The sequence below is a fragment of the Schistocerca piceifrons genome, chromosome 6 (assembly GCF_021461385.2).
Source record: "Schistocerca piceifrons isolate TAMUIC-IGC-003096 chromosome 6, iqSchPice1.1, whole genome shotgun sequence".
Taxonomy (NCBI): domain Eukaryota; kingdom Metazoa; phylum Arthropoda; class Insecta; order Orthoptera; family Acrididae; genus Schistocerca; species Schistocerca piceifrons.
The window spans coordinates 96,440,833-96,464,818 of NC_060143.1; the positions used below are offsets into that span (position 1 = coordinate 96,440,833).

Below are 23,986 nucleotides of genomic sequence, written 5' to 3' on the forward strand. Positions count from 1 at the left end.
TCTGTCACCTCGTTTTGTTATTATGTGCCCAACTGTAGTTCAATACTTTTGAGCCTTCACCTGACTAGAAACGATTATTTACTCTGTAACTGTCTTCACTCTTACTCAGGTTGGCAGCAGGTGTATGTGGCCGGGGGTTCTCTCCACACGGATGAGCCCTGGGAGAACCTTCCTCTGCTCTGTCACACATAATTTTACTTCTCCTTAAATCATTTCTCAGCTCTGGCATCAATATCGCCTTCAGCGCCTCAGTTTTATCGCTCTTACATACTTTCATAATCTGATCAATTTTCTGATGGACATCAATGACTGAAGAAGAGAAATTTGTCAACATCGAGTATAGATTTAAGTGTCAGGAAGTCGTTTCTGAAAGTATTTGTATGGAGTGTAGCCATGTATGGAGTGATACGTGGACGATAAATAATTTAGACAAGAAGAGAATAGAAGCTTTCGAAATGTGGTGCTACAGAAGAATGCTGAAGATTAGATGGGTAGATCACATAACTAATGAGGAGGTATTGAATAGAATTGGGGAGAAGAGGAGTTTGTGGCACAACTTGACTAGAAGAAGGGATCTGTCGGTAGGACATGTTCTGAGGCATCAAGGAATCACCAATTTGGTACTGGAGGGCAGCGTGGAGGGTAAAAATCGTAGAGGGAGACCAAGAGATGAATACACTAAGCAGATTCAGAAGGATGTAGGCTGCAGTAGGTACTGGGAGATGAAGTAGCTTGCACAGGATAGAGTAGCATGGAGAGCTGCATCAAACCAGTCTCAGGACTGAAGACAACAACAACGACAACAACAACAACAACAATGACTGCATATTGGTACCTCTTGAACAAGGGACTGATATCACTGTTTAGTCCCTTAACCTCCAAACAACCAACAACTGAAACTGGGATTCATCAGATCTTGCTGTACGCCACCACTGGTCACTGATCACAGGCCCATACCAGTCATTGCATTCTGTGTCAAGATGTCAACATAAGAATTCCGACATCCACTTTTGAGTCAGCAGATATCTAAGTTACAGTACAGCTCTGCAAAGGTAACAGGACATCCGGTCACCGAACTTTTGCAGTGCTCCAGTGCAGTGGTTTACACATGTGGAACCACTGTCTCTGCCACACTGAAGATCTACTCTAGACACTGTTGACCTTGCAAAGCCGTATCTTGCGTAATTTTAGATACGCTGTGAGCTATGCATCTTGAAGCAGTAATCATCCAACATTAAAATTCTGTAAAATCATGATGTGCTGCCATATTTATTAACACTTGTCTGTAACAGATTACTCAGAGACTGTATCTACGCCTGTGCCATACACCACATCCAGCAGCAACATTTCACCGTCATACACAGCACGTTTCAAGTGGAAAACCCCTTCCTGTGACTTTTGCCCATTCCATTTAGAGCAGTATGAAAACACAACACCTGTCTTTCACGTGTGTTTGCATAACTAATCTGCAATGTGGTTGGCTGCTGATGTCTAGAAGTGATGCATGCACAAAAGTATTTGCACTCACGAATTCTAATGACAGTCAGTTTAAAGTATCTCACTGAATTATGTTCAACTCCACATTTACCGATACTGTAACTGTCATAGCACAGCCAGTTCTTACCTCATTCACACTTGCACAGATATAGAAAGTGCACTTATCACTATAAAATGGTTCAAATGGCTCTGAGCACTATGGGACTTAACATCTGAGGTCATCAGTCTCCTAGAACGTAGAACTACGTAAACCTAACTAACCTAAGGACATCACACACATCCATGCCCGAGGCAGGATTCGAACCTGCGACCATAGCGGTCGCGCGGTTCAAGACTGAAGCTCCTAGAACCGCTCGCGCTCGGCCATTTCACTATAATATATAGACCCTTTTTTTTTACGCATTGCCACAAATGAATTGGGCTCCAAACAAGTGATAAATAACATGAGATTGACCATGTAAAATGTAAGAATTGAAATATATTTACAGCCAAAATGACCACTTATCTTTTGTTATAGATTTTCTTTGATGTGGCTGTGGATTAGAGCGTGAAACGTCCCCTTAGAAAAATTTATGAATTACTGTGCTGATAAATCTCTTACATTATTTGATTTTCAAACAGCTGAGCAAAACTGAACGTACTCAGACATTTCTCTCTTTACTTATTCTGATCAACACTAAACTGACAAACAATATTTTTAGCGCAACGCAATCTGACTTTCAAAAATCCCTACAAAAGAATGGCCCTGACTAACAATAACCTATACCTTTCATGAATCACTTACCTCACAAAAATCTTCGTTACTCGAACTACTGTAATATAGCGAGCGCCAATAGTGCCAGCTAAATGAAAGATTCTAACTGCTGAAGGCACTAACTACTGATAGGCATACTTGGCAAATGAAAGATTTTGATAGAGAACAAACAATGTATTTACCTTAATAGTGTTCAAAAGTCATTATATATAATTTCATGACTCCAGTCTTACAAATTTCCTTTTTGCTGATGGAAACACGTCCAGATCATTCGCTCTCAAAACTCCGCCATCTCTCTCCCCACATCCACCACTGCTGGCGGCTCACCTCCAACCGCGCAACACTACGTGCTGTTCACATCCAACTGCCCAACAATACAATAGCGAATGTTCCAACAATGCCAACCAGCCACAGACTGCACACAGCACAGCCAGTGATTTTCATATAGAGGGCTACGTGGCGTTACCAGCATAAAAACCTAAACAGCCTACTTACAAGCGTAGGTACATTCATATGACAGACAGAACCAGTCTTTGTGTTGAAATATAATGTGGTCAGAAATACAGCACGAAGCACTTTCTCATAACCCTGTTGTTCACTAGTAGCTCATCATCGTAGCACTGTTCAAAGACTAAGTTCACAAACATATGGAAGGACTTCCAACTAACTTGAAGAGTCTAACTGATTCTCTCTAACCGTGTTGTAGCCAGACACGGTACTCTTCTTGCTGCTCTCTGAGGACTAGACGTTGACTGGAATGTGGCCTGGCACAGAACTGGTCTCGTGTCGGTGCTTCAGTCCGTTTCGAGACAGGCTGCCGATGGCGACGCAGAGAACTTCGGTGGACGTGTCTCACTACTTCCGTCTAATCGGTGTGGCCAGCGACGCTCCGATAGCGAGCAGCGTCCTTGTGATGTCGATAGCAGGCACCGGCGGGACTCCTGTTGGCTACACCACACTTTCACTGATGAACACTGATGTAAAAGCAGACATCTAGTGTAGTGAAAAGTGTTAACCATTTTTGGCAACGCAACGGTCAGTGTTCTATAAAACACTCGTCCGTTAATATTCCTAGTCCCCAAGTCCAAAGCTCACAAATGACTGATTAACAATCATTATCCATACTGGAATGAGATTTTCACTCTGCAGCGGAGTGTGCGCTGATATGAAACTTCCTGGCAGATTAAAACTGTGTGCCCGACCGAGACTCGATGTCGGGACCTTTGGCTTTCGCGGGCAAGTGCTCTACCGTCTGAGCTACCGAAGCACGACTCACGCACGGCACTCACAGCTTTACTTCTGCCAGTATCTCGTCTCCTACCTTCCAAACTTTACAGAAGTTCGCAGGAGAGCTTCCAAACTTTACAGAAGTTCGCAGGAGAGCTTCTGTAAAGTTTGGAAGGTAGGAGACGAGATACTGGCAGAAGTAAAGCTATGAGTACCGGGCTTGAGTCGTGCTTCGGTAGCTCAGATGGTAGAGCACTTGCCCGCGAAAGACAAAGGTCCCGAGTTCGAGTCTCGGTCGGGCACACAGTTTTAATCTGCCAGGAAGTTTCATTCTCCATACTCTTTCAAGAGGCAACTATCGATGGCAACGGTAGCACGTCAGTATGTCAAGTACTCTTTGGGAGACTGTCGAGTGTGTCACAGTCAGGGGCAGATCCAGGATCTCGGTCAGGGGGGAGCAAATTTTATGGTACCTGCCTTCCAAAAAATTAATTCCAAATAAAAGCATTAATACTCTATATACGCGCGCGCACACACACACACACACATATATATATATATATATATATATATATATATATAGGGTGAGTCACCTAACGTTACCCCTGGATATATTTCGTAAATCACATCAAATACTGACGAACCGATTCCACAGACCGAACGTGAGGAGCGAGGCTAGTGTAATTGTTTAATACAAACCATACAAAAATGCACGGAAGTATGTTTTTTAACACAAACCTACGTTTTTTTTAAATGGAACCACGTTAGTTTTGTTAGTACATCTGAACATATGAACAAATACGTAATCAGTGCCGTTTGTTGCATTGTAAAATGTTAATTACATCCGGAGATATTGTAACCTAAAGTTGACGCTTGAAACCTCCGACGTTCAGTTGCGTGTTGTAACAAACACGGGCCACGGTCGGCGAGCAGCATCTGCAGGGACATGTTTACGATGACGACCGTGTTTACGAGTGTGGCTGTAGTGCACTGTTGTGGTTTGGTCTAGCTGACGCAGTGTCCGCATGTAGCACTTGCTGCTATTGTTATTCTGCATTCGTCTCCGCACGCAGACCAACTGTAGTACACCGTGTTACCAGACGTCTGTGATAGTGTAGTGTTGTAGGAACTGTGACCATGGTGTATTCGTACTCTGAAAAGGCGGAGATGATACTCATCTATGACGAGTGTCGACGAAATGGAGCTGAAGCCTGCAGGGAGTATGCAGAACGGTACCCGGACAGAGAGCATCCAACGTGCCGCACATTGCAAAACATCTACCGCCAACTGTATGCAACAGGTATGGTCGTAGCACGCAAACGGGTCCGTAACAGGCCCGTCACAGGAGAAGCGGGGGCAGTTGGTGTGTTAGCTGCTGTTGCCATGAACCCACACATGAGTACACGGGACATTGCGAGAGCTGGTGGACTGAGTCAAAGTAGTGTCATGCGCATACTGCATCGTCACCGCTTTCACCCGTTTCATGTGTCGCTGCATCAGCAGTTACATGGTGATGACTTTAATCATCGAATGCAATTCTGTCAATGGGCATTAACAGACAATGCGTTGCAGTTCTACCTGTTTACCGATGAAGCGGGTTTCACAAACCACGGGGCAGTGAATCTACGGAACATGCATTACTGGTCCGTGGACAATCCTCGCTGGCTCAGACAGGTAGAGTGACAGCGACCGTGGACTGTAAATGTATGGTGCGGAATCATTGGCGACCACCTCATTGGTCCTCACTTCATTGCAGGGGCCCAGACAGCTGCAACATACATCGCGTTTCTACAGAATGATCTGCCAACGTTGCTCGAAAATGTCCCACTGGAAACGCGTCGACGTATGTGGTATCTGCATGATGGTGCACCTGCACATTCCGCAATTAACACTAGGCTGACCCTTGACAGGACGTTCGACGGGCGTTTCATAGGACGTGGAGGACGCATAAATTTGCCAGCCCGTTCTCCTGATCTTACACCTCTGGACTTCTTTCTGTGGGGTACGTTGAAGGAGAATGTGTACCGTGATGCGCCTACAACCCCAGAGGATATGAAACAACGTATTGTGGCAGCCTGCGGCGACATTACACCAGATGTACTGCGGCGTGTACGACATTCATTACGCCAGAGATTGCAATTGTGTGCAGCAAACGATGGCCACCACATTGAACATCTATTGGCCTGACATGTCGGGACACACTCTATTCCACTCCGTAATTGTAAACGGAAACCACGTGTGTACGTGTACCTCACCCCTCATGGTAATGTACATGTGCGTCAGTGAAAAAGACCAATAAAAAGGTGTTAGCATGTGGACGTAATGTGCTGTTCCAGTCTCTTCTGTACCTAAGGTCCATCACCGTTCCCTTTGGATCCCTACGTAATTCGGTGCTTTCCGATACACACGATCGAACAGCGGAGAAGTGGTACTCAAGCGTCAACTTTAGGTTACAATATCTCCGGATGTAATTAACATTTTACAATGCAACAAACGGCACTGATTACGTATTTGTTTATATGTTTAGATGTGCTAACAAAACTAACGGGGTTCCATTTCAAAAAACGTAGGTTTGTGTTAAAAAACATACTTCCGTGCATTTTTGTATGGTTTGTATTAACCAGTTACACTAGCCCCTGGTCACAGTACAGTGTACGGACTTTGTTGAAGTCATGTGTGTCATGTGTGTACTGACTGCTTAGAGAGACTGTGTGTGTGTGTGTGTGTGTGTGTGTGTGTGTGTCAGTCAGAATGCTAGCTCACGCTGTTCCCGTTTCCCGGCAGTCACCAGAACGCCGTGGTTTGTCATGTGTGTACTGACTGCTTAGAGAGACTGTGTGTGTGTATGTGTGTGTGTGTGTGTGTGTGTGTGTGTGTCAGTCAGAATGCTAGCTCACGCTGTTCCCGCTTCCCGGCAGCCACCAGAACGCCGTGGTTCGCACAGTGGCCGCGCGGCTGCTGGCGGCGCTGACGGCGCGCCTGGGCGCAGACCGTGTGCTGTCGGCGCCCCGCGACCTCCGCAGCCGCCTGCTGGTCACCGGCTCCTCGCTGCTGACCGAGGGCAGTCTGGACACCAGGTACGTCACGCGTGTGCGACGACAGCGACCTCGGGTCACTCTCCGAGGAAGCTATCTGCAAAGTTTACAGTACGTCATACAGTTACGAACGAGATGAAAACACCGACCCCCTGCTTCTCCCTGCTGGACAATGGTTTCGTCCATTTGTTTTCACCACAGTGCTCGCTTCACGTGCTACGATGCTCGACTACAGTATTCTGCGCAGAGTAACAGAGAGGTCGGAATTTAACTGCATTATACATGGGTATCCAGCTGAGCTCAGATACTTCCTGAACGGGTTAAGACACCTTAATCCTGTTTTCGACCAAATACACTACTGGCTATTAAAATTGCTACACCATGAACATGACGTGCTACAGACACGAAATTTAACCCAGAGGAAGAAGATGCTGTGATATGCAAATGACTAGCTTGTCAGAGCGTTCACACAAGGTTGGCGCCGGTGGCGAAACCTACAACGTGTTGACATGAGGAAAGTTTCCAACCGATTTCTCATGCACAAACAGCAGTTGACCGGCGTTGCCTGGTGAAACGTTGTTACGATGCCTCATGTAAGGAGGAGAAATGCATACCATGACGTTTCCGACTTTGATAAAGGTCCGAGTGTAGCCTATCGCGAATGCGGTTTATCGTATCGTGACATTGCTGCTCGCGTTGGTCGATATCCAATGACTGTTAGCAGAATATGGAATCGGTGGGTTTAGGAGGGTAATACGGAACGCCGTGCTGGATCCCAACGACCTCGTATCACTAGCAGTCGAGTGACAGGCATCTTATCCGCGTGGCTGTAACGGATCGTGCAGCCACGTCCCTATCCCCGAGTCAACAGATGGGGACGTTTGCAAGACAACAACCATCTGCACGAACAGTTCGATGATGTTTGCAGCAGCATAGACTATCAGCTCGGAGACCACGGCTGCGGTTACCCTTGCCGCTGCATCACAGACAGGAGCGCCTGTGATGGTGTACTCAACGACGAACCTAGGTGCACGAATGGCAAAACGTCATTTTTTCGGATGAATCCAGGTTCTGTTTATAGCATCATCATGGTCGCATCGGTGTTTGGCGACATCGCGGTGAACGCACATTGGAAGCGTGTATTCCTCATCGCCATACTGGCGTATCACCCGGCGCGATGGTGTCGGGTGCCATTGATTACACGTCTCGGTCACCTCTTGTTCGGATTGACAGCACTTTGAACAGTGAGCGTTACATTTCAGATGTGTTACGACCCGTGGCTCTACCTTTCATTCGATCCATGCGAAATCCTACATTTCAGCAGGATAATGCACGACCACATGTACGGGTCTTTCTGAATACAGAAAATATTCGACTGCTGCCCCGCCCAGCACATTCTCCAGATCTCTCACCAATTGAAAACGTCTTATCAATGGTGGCCCAGCAACTGTCTCGTCACAATACGCCAGCCACTACTCTTGATGAACTGTGGGAACGTGTTGAAGCTGCATGGACAGCTGTACCTGTACACGCCATCCAAGCTGTGTTTGACTCAATGCCCAGGCGTATCACGGCCGTTATTACGGCCAGAGGTGGTTGTTCTGGGTACTGATTTCTCAGGATCTATGCACCCAAACTGCGTGAAAATGAAATCACATGTCAGTTCTAGTATAATATATTTGTCCAATGAATACCCGTCAATCATCTGCATTTCTTCTTGGTGTAGCAATTTTAATGGCCAGTAGTGTAAATCATGAACAAATCCTCGCCCAATGATGTATTGTCTCCTTTCATAGCCATATTAATTACAGGGATATCGGTATCAGCTTCACTTTTTCAGATACGAGAACTGTGGTAATTTCTGCTGCTAGTGCCGTATTTCTAAAAGGGAAAAATTCAATGGCATTTCACTCTTAAAAATCCGATTAGTAGTTTCGGAGAAATCACAGTATTCACAAGGGGACGCTACGACGTTGGGATCATGGATTTATTTCTAACTTTGTACACCTTCAGTAGGCCATTAAAACAACGTAATGTTCAAGTAGTAAGGTGCCCTTCTCTGACAATTCTGGGATAATCGCAAGAGAAGTTTTACACGTCTACTATGTGGCTTATGTACCTGTGTATAGGTGTCGGACGTTCGAGTTCGTAGTGGTAAATCGATGTTCGCTGTCCTCTGTAATAAAAAAACCGATTGAACAGATCAACGATTAACTGGAACGGAAGTCCTGGGACATCCGCCCTGAGCAAATGCAACGAACAATAACGAACAAAATTAGATAAAAAAAAACTGATTGGCATTCGAGCTTCGTAAGCCGAAAGTGCTTGAGGCGAGGGTTCGACTCTTGCTTCAAAACTGGTTCAAATGGCACTAAGCACCATGGGACTTAGCATCGGAGGTCATCAGTCCCCTAGACGTAGAACTACTTGAACCTAACTAACCTAAGGACATCACACACATCCATGCCCGAGACAGGATTCGAAACTGCGACCACCGGGGGTGGTCGAGAGGTTCTAGGCGCTACAGTGTGGAACCGCGCGACTGCTACGGTCGCAGGTCCGAAACCTGCCTCGGGCATGGATGTGTGTGATGTCCTTAGGTTAGTTAGGTTTAAGTAGTTTTAAGTTCTAGGGGACTGATGACCTTAGAAGTTAAGTCCCATAGTGCTCAGAGCCACTTGAACCATTTGAACCTGCGACCGTAGCAGCAGGGCGGTTCCGGACTGAAGCGCCCAGAACCGCTCGGTCAAAGCGGCCGGCGACTCTTGTTCAAAATTAATTATTAATCTATTATTTTTCATCGCTGGTCGTATTATTTAATTTGTATGACATTTGAGAGGTAATATAACGAAAAAAAACACGTGTATTTGCATGAAGTATTTACATCAAGTTTCAGTTTATGTTTACCGTTTCTGTATGATAAATATCATCCTGCAACGAGTGATGTCGAGAGCACATCCGACGGGTAATCGTGCATTACTCTTTTGGTCTGGCACATTGTGACTTACTATATTACTGATTGTGCGTAACGTCATTCCTATCATTACTTATCGAGGTTTGACTTCGGTTTTCCAAGCCTGGCCCTCCTCCTTGAAAATTTAATTACAAATGATAACTAGTCAAATAACACGTGAAATTCACTACAACTTCATCAAAATGCATGTGATTTCGTTCTCTCAGAATCATATAAATTACACCAGTGATGAAAAACGAAAAATAAATTAAAATATAAGTGTTAGCAGTATTCGATCCATAGCTTCGCCCTACTTGCCAAGCGCGAACGCTAATCACTTGACCATAAAGACTTGTTACTATCGGCACATTCGTACAAATTCATCAGTTACATAACAGACGCGTAAAATTTCTCTTGCGATTTTCTCGGCATTGCCAGAGTACTACACCTTACTGCTTGCACATTATGTTGTTTTAATGGCCTACTAAAGGTTTACAAAGTTTGAAGCAAATCCGTGATCCCAATGTCGTGGACTCCCCTTTTTACACAGACATGAATCCGACTGCTGTCTTATGAGGAAGTTCGTGTTGTCACACAAAACTGTTGCATCAGGCTCATGGGGTACTCCAGCCTGACACAGCTAAGATAGTCTGCTCATAAAAGCGAAATAGTGAAACAAAGATTTAAAAACTGAAGCTAACGACACTTGACTGACAAACCAACTGGAAGGCAAAGGACGTAGGAACTTGGGATTGTTCGTCAGTTAAGTACAGTAAGAGTTCTGCTTCCGCTTCTGTGCCAGAGTCTTCAAGGAAAGGTCCCCGTCAGAAACTGATTAGTTTGTGAAACAAGAAAAATGTATAAAGGTTGTTAAAAATAATAACTTCGCATTTCGAGTCTAAAATCAAGATGTACACTTACGTTACAAAATTACATCAGTAACAGCAACAAAAGGGAAATCACAGAAGAATGTACTCATAAACACTTCCTTGATATTCCATTCATATCATCAGTTGTTTGAAATCCCCACCGTCTCCTGCAGCTCGTGGGCAAGGAACCTGTACTACCAGAGGAGGTTCCTTCTGTATCATAACGCTTGCTGCAACACTGCGATGTTTTATTAGGTCGTCGGAACTTGTGCACAGGCTTCATATTTGGGTTTACCACAGAGACAAAATTCCAGGAGCGCATAACAGGCACGTGCTATCCAGCGACGAAGGAGGCGGTCACGTGAGCGAAGCGGAGCACCCACCGAGCTGGCACCACATACGTCTACATTTCCCAATTGATACTTCCTCATTGACAAAGGGCAACATTTCGGTTACAAATTGTGCATATCTTTTAACCTTAAAGGTTTCTTCGATGAAGGAAAGACGAATCATGCAGTCTCTAACAATGCACCAACAAATATTCGCACTCCACTTCCTCAGATGTTCACCTACCTCAGCCACTGCGGGTTCTCAGCGCCTAATAACACGTATTTCTTACTGTGTTCTTACCCTTTTTTAGTCTTGTTCGACAAATTTTATTACACTGTACGACATATGTATCGCATTATAAGCTCATTTTCTAGCACACAACTAATCCCAAAGATGAGAACCGAGGAGAGGTAAACATACAAGTTCTTAATTTATCTGTTGTTACTTAAACTACAAAAGTTACCTCTGTTGGCAAATTTGACGCAGTTAGATACGGATTTAAACATTTATTACCTTCAAAAAATGGCTCTGAGCATTATGGGACTTAACTTCTGAAGTCATCAGTCCCGTAGAACTTAGAACTACTTAAACCTAACTAACCTAAGGACATCACACACATCCATGCTCGAGGGAGGATTCGAACTTGCAACCGTAGCAGTCGCGCGGTTCCGGACTGAAGCGCCTAGAACCGCTCGGCCACTCCGGCCGGCTATTACGTTCAGCTGTCCATGATCTGTAAAGGTAACTGCATCGCTAAAGATAATTCTTTGAAGAAAAAACCTATTATCCTGATGTTACAAGAGAACCGAGTAACAGATCTCCTGGTGAAGTCACGCGTGAAACGGATGGAAGCTGTTTGCGCGCAAAATGCGAACAAAGCTGGCCTCACTTATTGCAGAGGCACTCGCAGTTTCTCTGCAGCTGACTTGCGAACAATGAGTGACAGCTGCCAGAACACCTATTTCGTTCGCTCCGCTCGTTGCATACTATATTCTTTCCCCCTGCGTAGTATTCCAGTGGCCTTCCAGTAACAATTTGTTGCACGTTTGCTCAGTTGTCATTCACGCCGGACGCCGTCTGTGGGACATCTTTGTGCAACCAACTCAACACTTCTCTTTGCGTTCCTTACACGTTCTTGTGAAGAACAAATAGCACATGTAGTATCTCTTGGTTTGTGAAAGACGTTTATTTACGAGGGTTGTCCAGAAAATAAGTTCCGATCGGTCGCGAAATGGAAACTACAGAGAAAACCAGAAACGTTCCATTTGTAACAATTAGGCACACTTTCCACCTACTACTCTATGTTGTATCCACGGACCCAACCAGCCAACCAACTCGTGCACGCGCGCCCTGACCGTGACATCGCTGGCCACAGTTCCTGTCGCGACCGTCGGCGTCTCAGGGCGTTACCGCCGACGGAAGAGGTCGCGCCATGGCTGAGCTCGGGTCCGCAGCGCCCTCTGCCTTTCGCATATGAGGAGGAGCGCTGGCCCGAGACGGACAGTCTATTGTCGATTGTCTATTGCTAGCCTTTCGTGGAGTTTATAGCGGAGCCATTGCAGTGTGATATTTGCTATTGTATTCGACTAGGCTCAGGACACGGATTACTCTTGGATATTACTTGGACTTGTATTGCTGGTGCACGTTTCGTCAGAAATAAAGATAAGTTATCTCTTCATTCTAGCCGGCGCAATTCTTGTCATTAATTATTTTTCGGCCAACAGACATAGCTACATCCTGGTCACTACCTACGCTTTATACAATGGCTGTCCCAAGAGTACCGCCGAGGACCTTGGGTTTGGGAGCCGTCACAAAACTCTACATAGTTGTAGCTCCAACTTCGAATTCTGTCCTAGTGTTCTATCAACTTTCCAATATACTCGTCATAGAAAGCAGCCGCCTGTGCTTTCGGCCAGTTATCTGCACTGGTCTGCATCTCGTTGTCTGTGAAAAATTTTGTCTTCATAGCCAGCGGTTCTTGTGAGCAGAGATGAGACTCAGGGGGAGCCAATTACGTACTCTATTGTGGTTGATCAGACATTTCTCATCGGAAACGCTGCAGGAGCATCTACATTGCCCCTGCAGTGTGCGGCCGAGAATTGGCACGAAGAAGGAACTGCCCGACAGTTGTGTTATGTGGGCTGCATAACACAGGCGAAATCTCCAACCAGACCCTCATATTTGGCGGGAGACGCTATTCCCTACGTACCTTTACGTGCTCTCTGTTCACTCAAAACTGAAAAGAGCGACGCGACACGATCGACGGGCATACTAGAGACACTGTCCAACACATCTGTGCAAAGCTTTACCGGATTTTCCCAGTGGTTTCCATTTCGCGACCGATCGGAACTTACTTTCTGGACAACTCTCGTTTTTTTTTTTTTTTTAACTAACTAGCACTCGATACACGTGAGCAACACAGACACATTTCCTGTGTGCCCCTTTTATCTAAACCTATGTCTGCATCTACATCTACATAGATAATCCGCAAGCCACCGTAAGGTGCGTGGCGGAGGGTACCCTGTACCGCTACTTGTCATTTCCCATCCTGTTCCACTAGCAAATAGAGCGAGGGAAAAGCGAATGTCTGTACGCCTCCGTATGAGCCCTGATTTCTCGTATCTTGTCTTCGTGGTCCTTACGAGCGATGTATGTTAGCTGCAGCAGAATCGTTCGGCAGTCAGCTTCAAATGTCGGGTCTCTAAATTTTGTCGGCAGTGTTTCCCGAAAAGAACGCAGCCTTCCCTCCAGAGATTCCCATTATCAGACTGCTGCCCACACTGTCCACCAAATCATTTGGATACGTAGGTTGGAACTTAATAGTGGATACACTGCTGTGGAGACACTATGCAATGGAATCTACTATTGTCATTGATGGCACACGTTGTTGGCATACCTACCTTACCTCCGAGCAAACGGACTCGCCCTTCCCACGTCACCGGCGTGCGCACAGTCGAGGGAAACACAGTCACTTGTGTCGCTATGTTTTCGAAAGAGGAACAACGGAGTTGGATCAAGATTGAGTGTGCCAGAGGTCGTACAGCACGACAGTGTCATCAAGGTCAGAGGCGTGCCGGAAATCGGCATTGCCGTACAGAACACCGGCACGTTGGATAAAAGCCTTCAACGAAGGTCGGCAAATTGTGGCAGACATGCATCGGGTTGGTCGTCCTAGCGTCTCTGAAGAAGAAGTTCATGCTGTTGCCGCGTTAGTGGACAGTGATCGACGCCATACGATTCGTAAGCTAGCCCACGAAACTGGATAAGCTCATACGATTGTGCTTCGCATCCTGAAGGAACGCCTTGGCATGCCAAAAATTGCATCGCGATGGGTTCCGCATGACTTGACGGAAATGCAGAAATGGATGCGTTACGACGCTGCTCAGACGCACTTGGAGCGCTATGAGCGCTAGGGAGAGGCTTTCTTACGCCGTATCGTAACATTGGATGACACGCGGGCCACATCGTACGAGCCAAAACTGAAACGCCAATCCAACGAATGACGTCATTAGGGGTCGCCGCGAAAGTCGAAAATGCGTCAGAGCTCCATTCTGGTGAAAGTTACGGTGATTCTCGTGTACGACTGTGATGGTGTTATCCTAACCCATTACGTTCCTCCACGACAGACCGTCAATGCACAGTATTACTGTTCGGTTTTGGAGCATCACCTGCGACCAGCTTTGCGAAAGAAGCGGCGACACTTTCCGCGCAACCCACCCATCATTTTGCACGACAATGCACGGGCGAATACAGCGCAATCTGTTGCTGCTCTGTTCGGTCGATGGGACTGGGAAGCACTGCACCATCCATCATACTCCCCGGACTTAAGTGCTTGTGACTTCGATTTGATTTCGAAGATGAAGGAACCACTTCGTGGCATTCGTTTCAGAACTGTTCCAGAGATTCGACAGGCAATAGACCGCTCCAAACGGAACAGGCTGTGCTAACCGTATACTACGCCTTCCACATCGCTGGTAACGGGTTCTACACAACTCTGGTGACTACTTTGAAGGACAGTAACAGCTGCAAGCATGTAACTCTTTTATGTCGGTTGTGAATAAATAGTTGCCATTGTTTAAGTTCCAACCCTCCTATTTTTCCTGGGGCACTCCTGACGATACCCTTGTCTCTAATGAATACTCGGAGTCGAGGACAACATACTGGGCTCTATTATTTAAGAAGTCTTCGAGCCACTCACATATCTGTGAACTTATTCCATATGCTCGTACCTTCGTAACAGCCTGCCATGGGGCGCCGTGTCAAATGCTTTCCAGAAATCTAGAAATACTGAATCTGCCTGTTGCCCTTCATCCATAGTTCATGTGAGAAAAGGGCAAGCCGTGTTTTGCACGAGCGATGCCTTCTAAACCCATGCTGATTCGTCAACATAAGCTGCTTAGCCTCAAGAAAGTTTATTATATTCGAACTGAGAATGTGTCCAAGGATTCTGCAGCAAACAGAAGTTAGGGATACTGGTCTGTAATTTTGCTGCGGTGCAACGCGCTATGTCCTCTTTATTGGACCGCAGATATTTCTTTATTTGTATATGAAATCACAAACTTCTGCCTAACAAACCAATCACTTTCATACTCAAAACAGATAAATCCTAAGTTCTAAATATTGTAATTACTTCGAAACTAGCGACCGAATTTTAAAGAGTGAAACGCCACCGAATCAGTTTCAATGCGTAATACAGTACTAGCAGCAAAAAAACTGGTACAATTTCATATCGAAATTCGAAGTTGACACCGACAGTCCTCGAATTCATATAGCTATGTCGTTTGTTGAGGACTTTCTCACTATTCAACAAGGAGCAAACACAATTATTACGATATCTTGATCTTTTCCGGAAATATTTCAGATGAACAGTTAACGGAATCACACCATATCACTCTCTTTGAATAAAATCTAACACTGGGTGAGCCAAAAGTCACGTAGGGTTTACAATTGTGAATAACTTTTTTGGTTTTTCTTTAGTTTCCATTGATATGACTTAAAGGCTAAAGATGAGAGACTGTTTACAGATATGTGTGAAATAATCTCACATGGCTGTCTGACGTCATAGGCTTCACAGATATGGGTCTCGTGTAGCGCATGACAGGGGTCAATACTTCTGGTGCGACTGCCCGTATTTTTGCACGAATGATCTCCTTCACCTCCTGTGCTGTTTGTAGTTTGTACACATACCCTTCGTCCTTCAGATATCGCCAAAGAAAATAATCAGGTGGAGTGAGGTCAGGCAAATGGGGGGGCTAGTTCATGTTATTGTGATGTGATGGCTGAAAATCGTCTTCAGAAGCCCAAAGGAGGCCCCTGCCTTTTGCGTCGTTGACCCGTCTTGTTGAAGCCGTGTCTCAAGTCTGTTCTCCACTGCAGGACGCACGGTAGTCGCAGCCATATTTCGATATCGATCACCAGTCCCGTCATGCTTCGGCTTCATCATCTTCAAAGAAGTATGGCCCAGTGATCACTTCTGACGTCATACCACATCACATAGCGCATTTCATTGGATGCAGTTCCTGCTCATGTATGGAGTATAGGTTTTTACTGCCCCAAAACCGATAATTTTGTCTGTTAACAAAAATCCATTGGGTGAAAAATGCACCTTGTCGCTCAACAACAACTTCTGGATGAAATAATTGTTTTCCGTGGCCAACAACTGTATTGGGAGTGCACATACAAGGCTTTGACGATAATCCTTGTGTGTTTCACTGTTGCACCAGTTGGATTCAGTCGAGAAAGAGATCCAAATCGAATTTTAGAATTCGCTAATGTAGCGTCCTTGCCAACTCCAATCGTCCAGAATGTCTTCGTACTGAAGTTCCTGTATCCTCACCAACACTGTCTCGGGCTCGGCGGATGTTGTCAGCTGAATAGGCTGAACTGGGTCTGCAACGTCAGGATAGATTGCGCACTGAACGCTGTTCATCTGAAGCGTTGAATCAAGCGACGGAGGATGGATTTCCAGTCCTGGTGCTGAAATGTTGCCGATATGCTCATCGTGTGAAAACAATTGGCATCTGGTTTTTGAAGTAAAGCTCAAGAAGTCTGGTTCATTGAACGGTGGTCATTTTTTCCATGGTCAGTCTCCCACTCTTCCTCTTTCAGAATCGGAAACAAAAGAAAGGTGAAAAGAAGAAATACTTTTACGACTCGAACCAGGGTCGTGTTACTGTCAGGAATTCGAGCGAAGAGTGGAGGTGAGTGACCCTGTGGAGCGCCGAGTTGCCAATGAAACATTATTCAACTATCAATCATTTATTGGCGAGAGTTTTACAGTCACTCTGTCTTCTTCTCGACTGCCTAGCAGCCGTGCCGAATCTGCACTGCTTGATAGTGCGAGGTAGCTCGTCAGTGTCCAGCAACGAACTTGCTGAGACTCACCAGCAACACAAAGAACAGCCTGAGTGGCAGTGCCAGTAATACATCCGGTAAGGCAGTGCTTGTACGAGGGTCACTCCAAAAGAAATGCACACTTTTTTTAAATCCATCTTTTATTCTACATGTTTGATAGTTTTACAGTGTGTAGATACATACTTTAGGAACAATATTTTCATTTCTCCACATAATTTTCATCCCTCTCAACTGCCTTACGCCATCTTGGAACCAGTGCCTACATACCCGCACGGTAAAATTCTGGATCAACCTGTTGGAGCCATTGTTTGGCAGCGTGCACAAGGCAGTCATCATCTTCAAACCTTGTTCCACGAAGAGAGTCTTTCAGTTTTCCAAAGAGATGATAGTCACATGGAGCCAGGTCAGGACTGTAAGGCGGGTGTTTCAGTGTTGTCCATCTGAGTTTTGTGGTCACTTCCATGGTTTTTTGACTGACATGTGGCCGTGCATTGTCGTGCAACAGCAAAACATTCTGCTTTTGCCGGTGTGGTCGAACACGACTCAGTCGAGCTCGAAGTTTCTTCAGTGTCGTCACATATGCATCAGAATTTATGGTGGTTCCACTTGGCATGATGTCCAGAAGCAAGACTCCTTTGGAATCAAAAAACACTGTAGCCATAACTTTTCCAGCAGAAGGTGTGGTTTCGAATTTTTTTTTCTTAGGTGAATTTGCATGATGCCACTCCACTGACTGCCTCTTCGTTTCTGGTGAAAAATGATGGAGCCATGTTTCATCACCTGTCACAATTCTTCCAAGGAATTCATCTCCACCATTCCCGTAATCTTCCAAAAGTTCGCTGCATACCGTTTTTTTTGTTTTTTTTTTTTTTTTTTTTTTTTTTTTTTGACAATTCGTTTACTGTGGTGTGACTGTCAGCAGTCATCAATTCGTTAACTCTCTGCACATTGTCTGGAGTGTGTGCAGTACGAGGCCTGCCGCTGCTAGGACAATCCTCAATACTGCTGTGCCCGCTTTCATCACGTAACCAGGTTGCCCACCGACTAACTGTACTGCGATCGACAGCAGCATCTCCATACACCTTTTTCAACCTCTTGTGGATGTTTCCCACTGTCTCGTTTTCACAGCACAGGAATTCTATGACAGCGCGTTGCCTTTGACGAACGCCAAGTGTAGCAGCCATCTTGAAGACATGCTGTGACAGCGCCACTCACGGGAACACGTTGAACTAAGTTTGAAAACAAGCGGAAAGGATGTATCTAAACACTGTAAAACTTTCACACATGCAGAATGAGAACTGTATTTTTACAAAAATAGTGTGGATTTATTTTGGATTGACCCTCGTACTACCCCAATAGTGGTGACTCAGGCGCCCAGAGCCGAGGTTGAGCAGCTTGTAGATAGGCAGCCCAGTTCTTCATCCACAGAAGATCGGCCTGGCCCCCATCCTCAGTCAGTCACCATTGTGACCGGCAGCACTGCAGCTTGCACATCAGAAGTCCCCTCTGCAGACAGATGGCTCCAGACCTGCATAAATGGACTCCAAGTTGGTAGCAGCTTGTAGACAGTTGTTAAATTAACCAGAGCTTCCTGCAACTTAACAAAGCTAGTCTTCCATCAGTATCTGTGTTGCAGATGGAGTATCCTCACCCTGATAATGGGCTTGAGGGGACCAGAGGTTTTATGGCAGGCAGATAACTGAATCCTCTTCCCCTCCCCTTTCTCTCTCTCTGGTGACTGAATTTGTTCTCGTTTTCTGAGCCTGTCAGTGCTGTTGGGTGCTCTGGTATGTAACTTCAAAGTTTCAGAGCGCTTCTTTATACGAAGTCTGTGTCCTGAATGGCGTCCTTATGGCATCTTTAACTGAAGTTACTAACTTTAGCTTCGCTACAGTAGAGCTTTATGTCTGCTCGGCACAGTCGTCAAAGTTCTGAGTAATTGTCTTGGCATCCCTGTCACATAGTCTGAAGAAACGATCTTCCAGCTTGTTTATACTTCAGGCCTCCCGTGTTTACATCTGATTAAATTATCAGGTCCTGATGGGATTCCAATTCGGTTTTACAGAGTGTACTCTACTGCATTGGCTCCTTACTTAGCTTGCATTTATCGCGAATCTCTTGTCCACCGTAAAGTCCCGAGCTACTGGAAAAAAGCGCAGGTGACGCCTGTATATAAGAAGGACGGATCCTCAAAATTACAGACCAATATCCTTAACATCGGGTTGTTTGCAGGATTCTCGAACATATTCTCAGTTCGAATATAATGAATTTCCTTGAGACAAAGAAATTGATGTCCATGCATCAGCACGGCTTTAGAAAACATCGCTCCTGCAAAATGCAAATCGCCCTTTTTTCACATGATATCTTGCGAACCATGGATGAAGGGTATCAGACGGATGCCATATTCCTTGACTTCCGGAAAGCGTTTGACTCGGTGCCCCACTGCAGACTCCTAACTAAGGTACGAGCATATGGGATTGGTTCCCAAATATGTGACTGGCTCGAAGACTTCTTAAGTAATAGAACCCAGTACGTTGTCCTCGATGGTGAGAGTTCATCGAAAGTGAGGGTATCATCTGGAGTGCCCCAGGGAAGTGTGGTAGGTTCGCTGTTGTTTTCTATCTACATAAATGATCTTTTGGATAGGGTGGATAGCAATGTGCGGCTGTTTGCTGATGATACTGTGGCGTACAGGAAGGTGTCGTCGTCGAGTGACTGTAGGAGGATACAAGATGACTTGGACAGGAATTGTGATTGGTGAAAAGAATGGCAGCTAACTCAAAATATAGATAAATGTAAATTAATGCAGATGAATAGGAAAAAGAATTCCGTAATGTTTGAATACTCCATTAGTAGTGTAGCGCTTGACACAGTCACTTCGATTAAATATTTGGGCGTAACAAAGGAGACCGTTTATAAAACACTAATACGACCTATTCTTGAGTACTGCTCGAGCGTTTGGGATCCCTATCAGGTCGGATTGAGGGAGGACATAGAAGCAATTCAGAGGAGGGCTGCTAGATTTGTTACTGGTAGGTTTGATCATCACGCAAGTGTTGCGGAAATGCTTCAGGAAGTCGGGTGGGAGTCTCTGGAGGAAAGGAGGCGTTCTTTTCGTGAATCGCTACTGAGGAAATTTAGAGAACCAGCATTTGAGGCTGACTGCAGTACAGTTTTACTGCAGCCAACTTATATTTCGCGGAAAGACCACAAAGATCAGATTAGGGCTCGTACAGAGGCACATAGGCAGTCATTTTTCCCTCGTTCTGTTTGGGAGTGGAACAGGGAGAGAAGATGCTAGTTGTGGTACGAGGTACCCTCTGCCACGCACCGTATGGTGTATTGCGGAGTATGTATGTAAATGCAGATCTAGAAGACACCGTTGCATAGCCAGCAGATACGACCTACTTAGGAACGTCTCTCTTCGCTTTTAACAAAATTTTATTCCTGCTCTTACCTACTGTTCTACAGTGCAATAATAAAAAACGTTATTCGTAGTTGTATCTCCTTGGTGACTTTCAGTCCACATTTTATATACCGCTGGTAACAATGTGTGATTACAAAAAAAATGTTGTCGCTTCACCTTTGACGCAAAAATACGAGAAATAGCTTCAAAATAAGACAAAGTATGTTAATATAATTGACCAGGGATATTGCAAACAGTCCGACCTCTGCCTCCATCTTCAGCTAACGGAAACGGGACGTCTTGTTACTATAGCACTAATTTCTGTACATAGTAATATTTAACTACAAACAACATTCACCAGTAATACGAATGATACATGCTCCGAGTATAATGAGTGCACCTCACTGGTATCGTTATTCATAGTACTCAGCTCTTACCAATGTATGCGACTTACACGTACTGGCACAGAGCTCAAACAGTTACCAGGGGAAGCTGTGTTGGCCGGCCAGAGTGGCCGAGCGGTTCTAGGCGCAACAGTCTGGAACTGCGCGACCGCTACGGTCGCAGGTTGAAATCCTGCCTTGGGCATGGATGTGTGTGATGTCCTTAGGTTAGTTAGGTTTAAGTAGTTCTAAGTTCTAGGGGACTGACGACCTCAGAAGTTACGTCCCATAGTGCTCAGAGCCATCTGAACCATTTGAAGCTGTGTTGATGCAAATTTTGGAAATTTAGGAGACGCTATAATATCTAAGACTATGCCAAGAATGACTGCCCTTGTTGCTTACACCTCTAAATGAATTGGCATTTCAGACTAATAGGGCCAGACACATATAAGCAGCTATTGGGAATGGGAATTAACCAAAAGTACAGGAAGCAAGTTTCACCGAAAGTCTTACTTTATTAATTTATAACAGCTTCTAATTTTATTTGATCCAACAGTTTCAACTGTTTCTAATGCTCTAATGATATGGCGGTGGTGGTTACTTCAAGACTCTCATAGCATATACAAAAACTTCTCTCCTGTGTCTGTCCTATGAATGGATTTTAATCAAGGAAAGGAAAATGCGAGGATGCTTCAGTGTTCTCGAAGCTCTGTACGATAAAGTGAGGAGAGATGTTGCACATTTCGAAAACATTGTCTAAATCCTGTTAAAGTGCATATGTAAAAATCTAAATGGTTGCCAAATGTTTGGCACTCATTACCCATTTTTGAAAAAAGATTGCTTCTACAAACACATCATTGAAATCGGAATTTTAAGAAGTTTCTAATAAGATTCTATTCTGCCAGCTCTCCTCCTATGGTAGTTAAGCTGAAGCACCATGGGTAGGAGAGACGGCTCTTGGTTGTGCTCTGAAACCAGTTCATTTCATTATCAAGGCAAGTTTTGCCTACTGGTTTACAACTGGCTTAAGAAGCTTTTATTACAATTTCAAGCCAATGGAAACAATGAAGATGTCAGAATAACACTTAGAAATTACAAGATAGAAAATATTTTCTTCTTTTGTATAACTGTAATTTTTCTTGCTGTTTCTTTTAATTTCTTCCACAAAGGGCACACATATTGTCATAAACTGAAATATCTTCTCGCAACTACCGTTTGCACATTACATACTGTAATAATTCAGCTTTAGATACGGTTTCAGAGTAAAATTCCAGACATTCTACACATTTATACTCACTGAATTTTTCTGACTCATTGCAGCGTTCACCACATTTCTCAAATCACCTTCACTCCAAGAAGTTCGATTCGTTGGCATGATGTATTTAACCTGCAAGCATAACACAGGGGATTTAGGCAAACTATACTAAAAGCGTGAAACAGCTTCACAATAAACTGATGCCTGTTTTTAGTTATGCTGCTTCTCTCATACTTCTTTTATGCGTCAACCGTTCTAAAGCAATATCGAAGGAGACACACCTTGCTTTTTTAGTGTAAAAGTGTCTGAATAGCAACAAAAACTCCACACGCTGTTGTCGTTAATCTGTCTATCGCTTCCATCTTTCAGTTTTTCGTTAACTCGTTGGCATGCACATCATATAAGAAACTGTACTATGCTCATGAAACTTCACATATTCAGCACAGCCAGTCGGTGAGAAAATTCCTTCCTAAAATTTGCGAATTTGTAGCATGGCTTTCCTCTATAACTACTAACTCACTACTAACAGATTGTTTCCGCCACATATCAGCAAGTACGTAAACAGAAAGTGAGTCTTCTCTCCCATGCATGTCAACTCTACTACTTGATCCTACTGTGTATTTCATTCTGCAGTGCGACAATGAATCCATTAATCTGACGATTAGATCCATGTCTGCATGTTACCAGTAGTATGATATGGAAATCTAGATATGTATTGACATTATAAGATACATAAACTCTAACTTCCAAATTTTACACAAGAAATATACTAATATCGTCACCTTTTTTTGCAGATGTCACGCGAAATCAATGTTCAGGCACCTTGTATTCCACCCAAACTTTGCAACTGTTCTCTCAGAAGTAGTACCACAACAGGTACTACGAAACATCTCGAAAACTCTCCAGAGCCTGAAATAATGTGGATGACTGAAGATGCTGACAGATTTAGGTTGTTAACAGTTCTATGTCTGTGAAGTAATGTAAATAATTTCTGTTGGGGCTAGAACGGAGTAATGTATCGAATGTTTCTAATACGGATAATATAAACATCCTTTCCATGATACTTTTCTACATAAATTCCTTTGTTAACACAGTAGTGCCATTTTGTCATATCTTGCTATGCCAGTTGCAGTATATGCACATATAATGTACAAAACCTATCTATAACATAACATTTTGAAACAGGTGTTTAGTTTAACACTTAATGAATGTGATGCTTCATTATCTCATAATATTAATGTGATACTTCATTTTCTAATTATATCCTGTCCTACAGAATTTTTCAGCTTAGTTTAAGAAAGCTCTAAATGTACATATAATTCCGTCCATATATGTGATACTGTTGTTAAGTACATTAATATATTGAAGAATAGCATATATTGTATAAGATACATGTCAAATGATCATTCACTATCGATAAAGAACTGTACAAGCATCCTATAATGGACAAGGAAGTCCAAATATAGCATACAGTAATACAGCCATTATTTTGCCAACAGAAAAATGAGGAATTTTTAGATCCAGGGTAAAGTATAATTAATTATGAGACCTTTATCAAATACGTTTATTAAAAGTTAAATTGGCTGATGTAAGTCAAAGAATCTGTTATGTGATAGTTTATTTTCATTTAAATACACCTAGAGAACTTTATGTATCAAGAAAGCTATTTTTAATGTTATTCATGTATGTCAAGATACGTTACAACGTATTTTCTATGATAAGCTTATATGCATTTTGTACAAAGAAATGTCAAAATATTCGTAATATTACCACAGAAAAGTAAAGTTAATTCCTCACTGTAAAGAGATATTGCAGGATATTTATCTTATATTGCTGTTGACTTATTTGAATTGTTTCTATGATGTTACTGTTGATAAAAATTGTTTACAGTTGTTATATGATGTTACATAAATTCTGACATGA

General features: G+C 44.0%; 1 protein-coding gene across 1 annotated transcript in view; it reads left to right on the plus strand.

The window, feature by feature from the left end:
* Positions 1-23,694, plus strand: part of LOC124803041 (TOG array regulator of axonemal microtubules protein 1) — a 76,581-nt gene extending 52,887 nt beyond the window's left edge. The window contains exons 5-6 of the mRNA XM_047264157.1: positions 6,397-6,555; positions 22,858-23,694. Of these exons, the coding sequence (XP_047120113.1) occupies positions 6,397-6,555; positions 22,858-22,981 (283 nt within the window). The 3' untranslated portion in view covers positions 22,982-23,694. The remainder of the gene's footprint in view (positions 1-6,396; positions 6,556-22,857) is intronic.
* Positions 23,695-23,986: the final 292 nt, after the last annotated feature.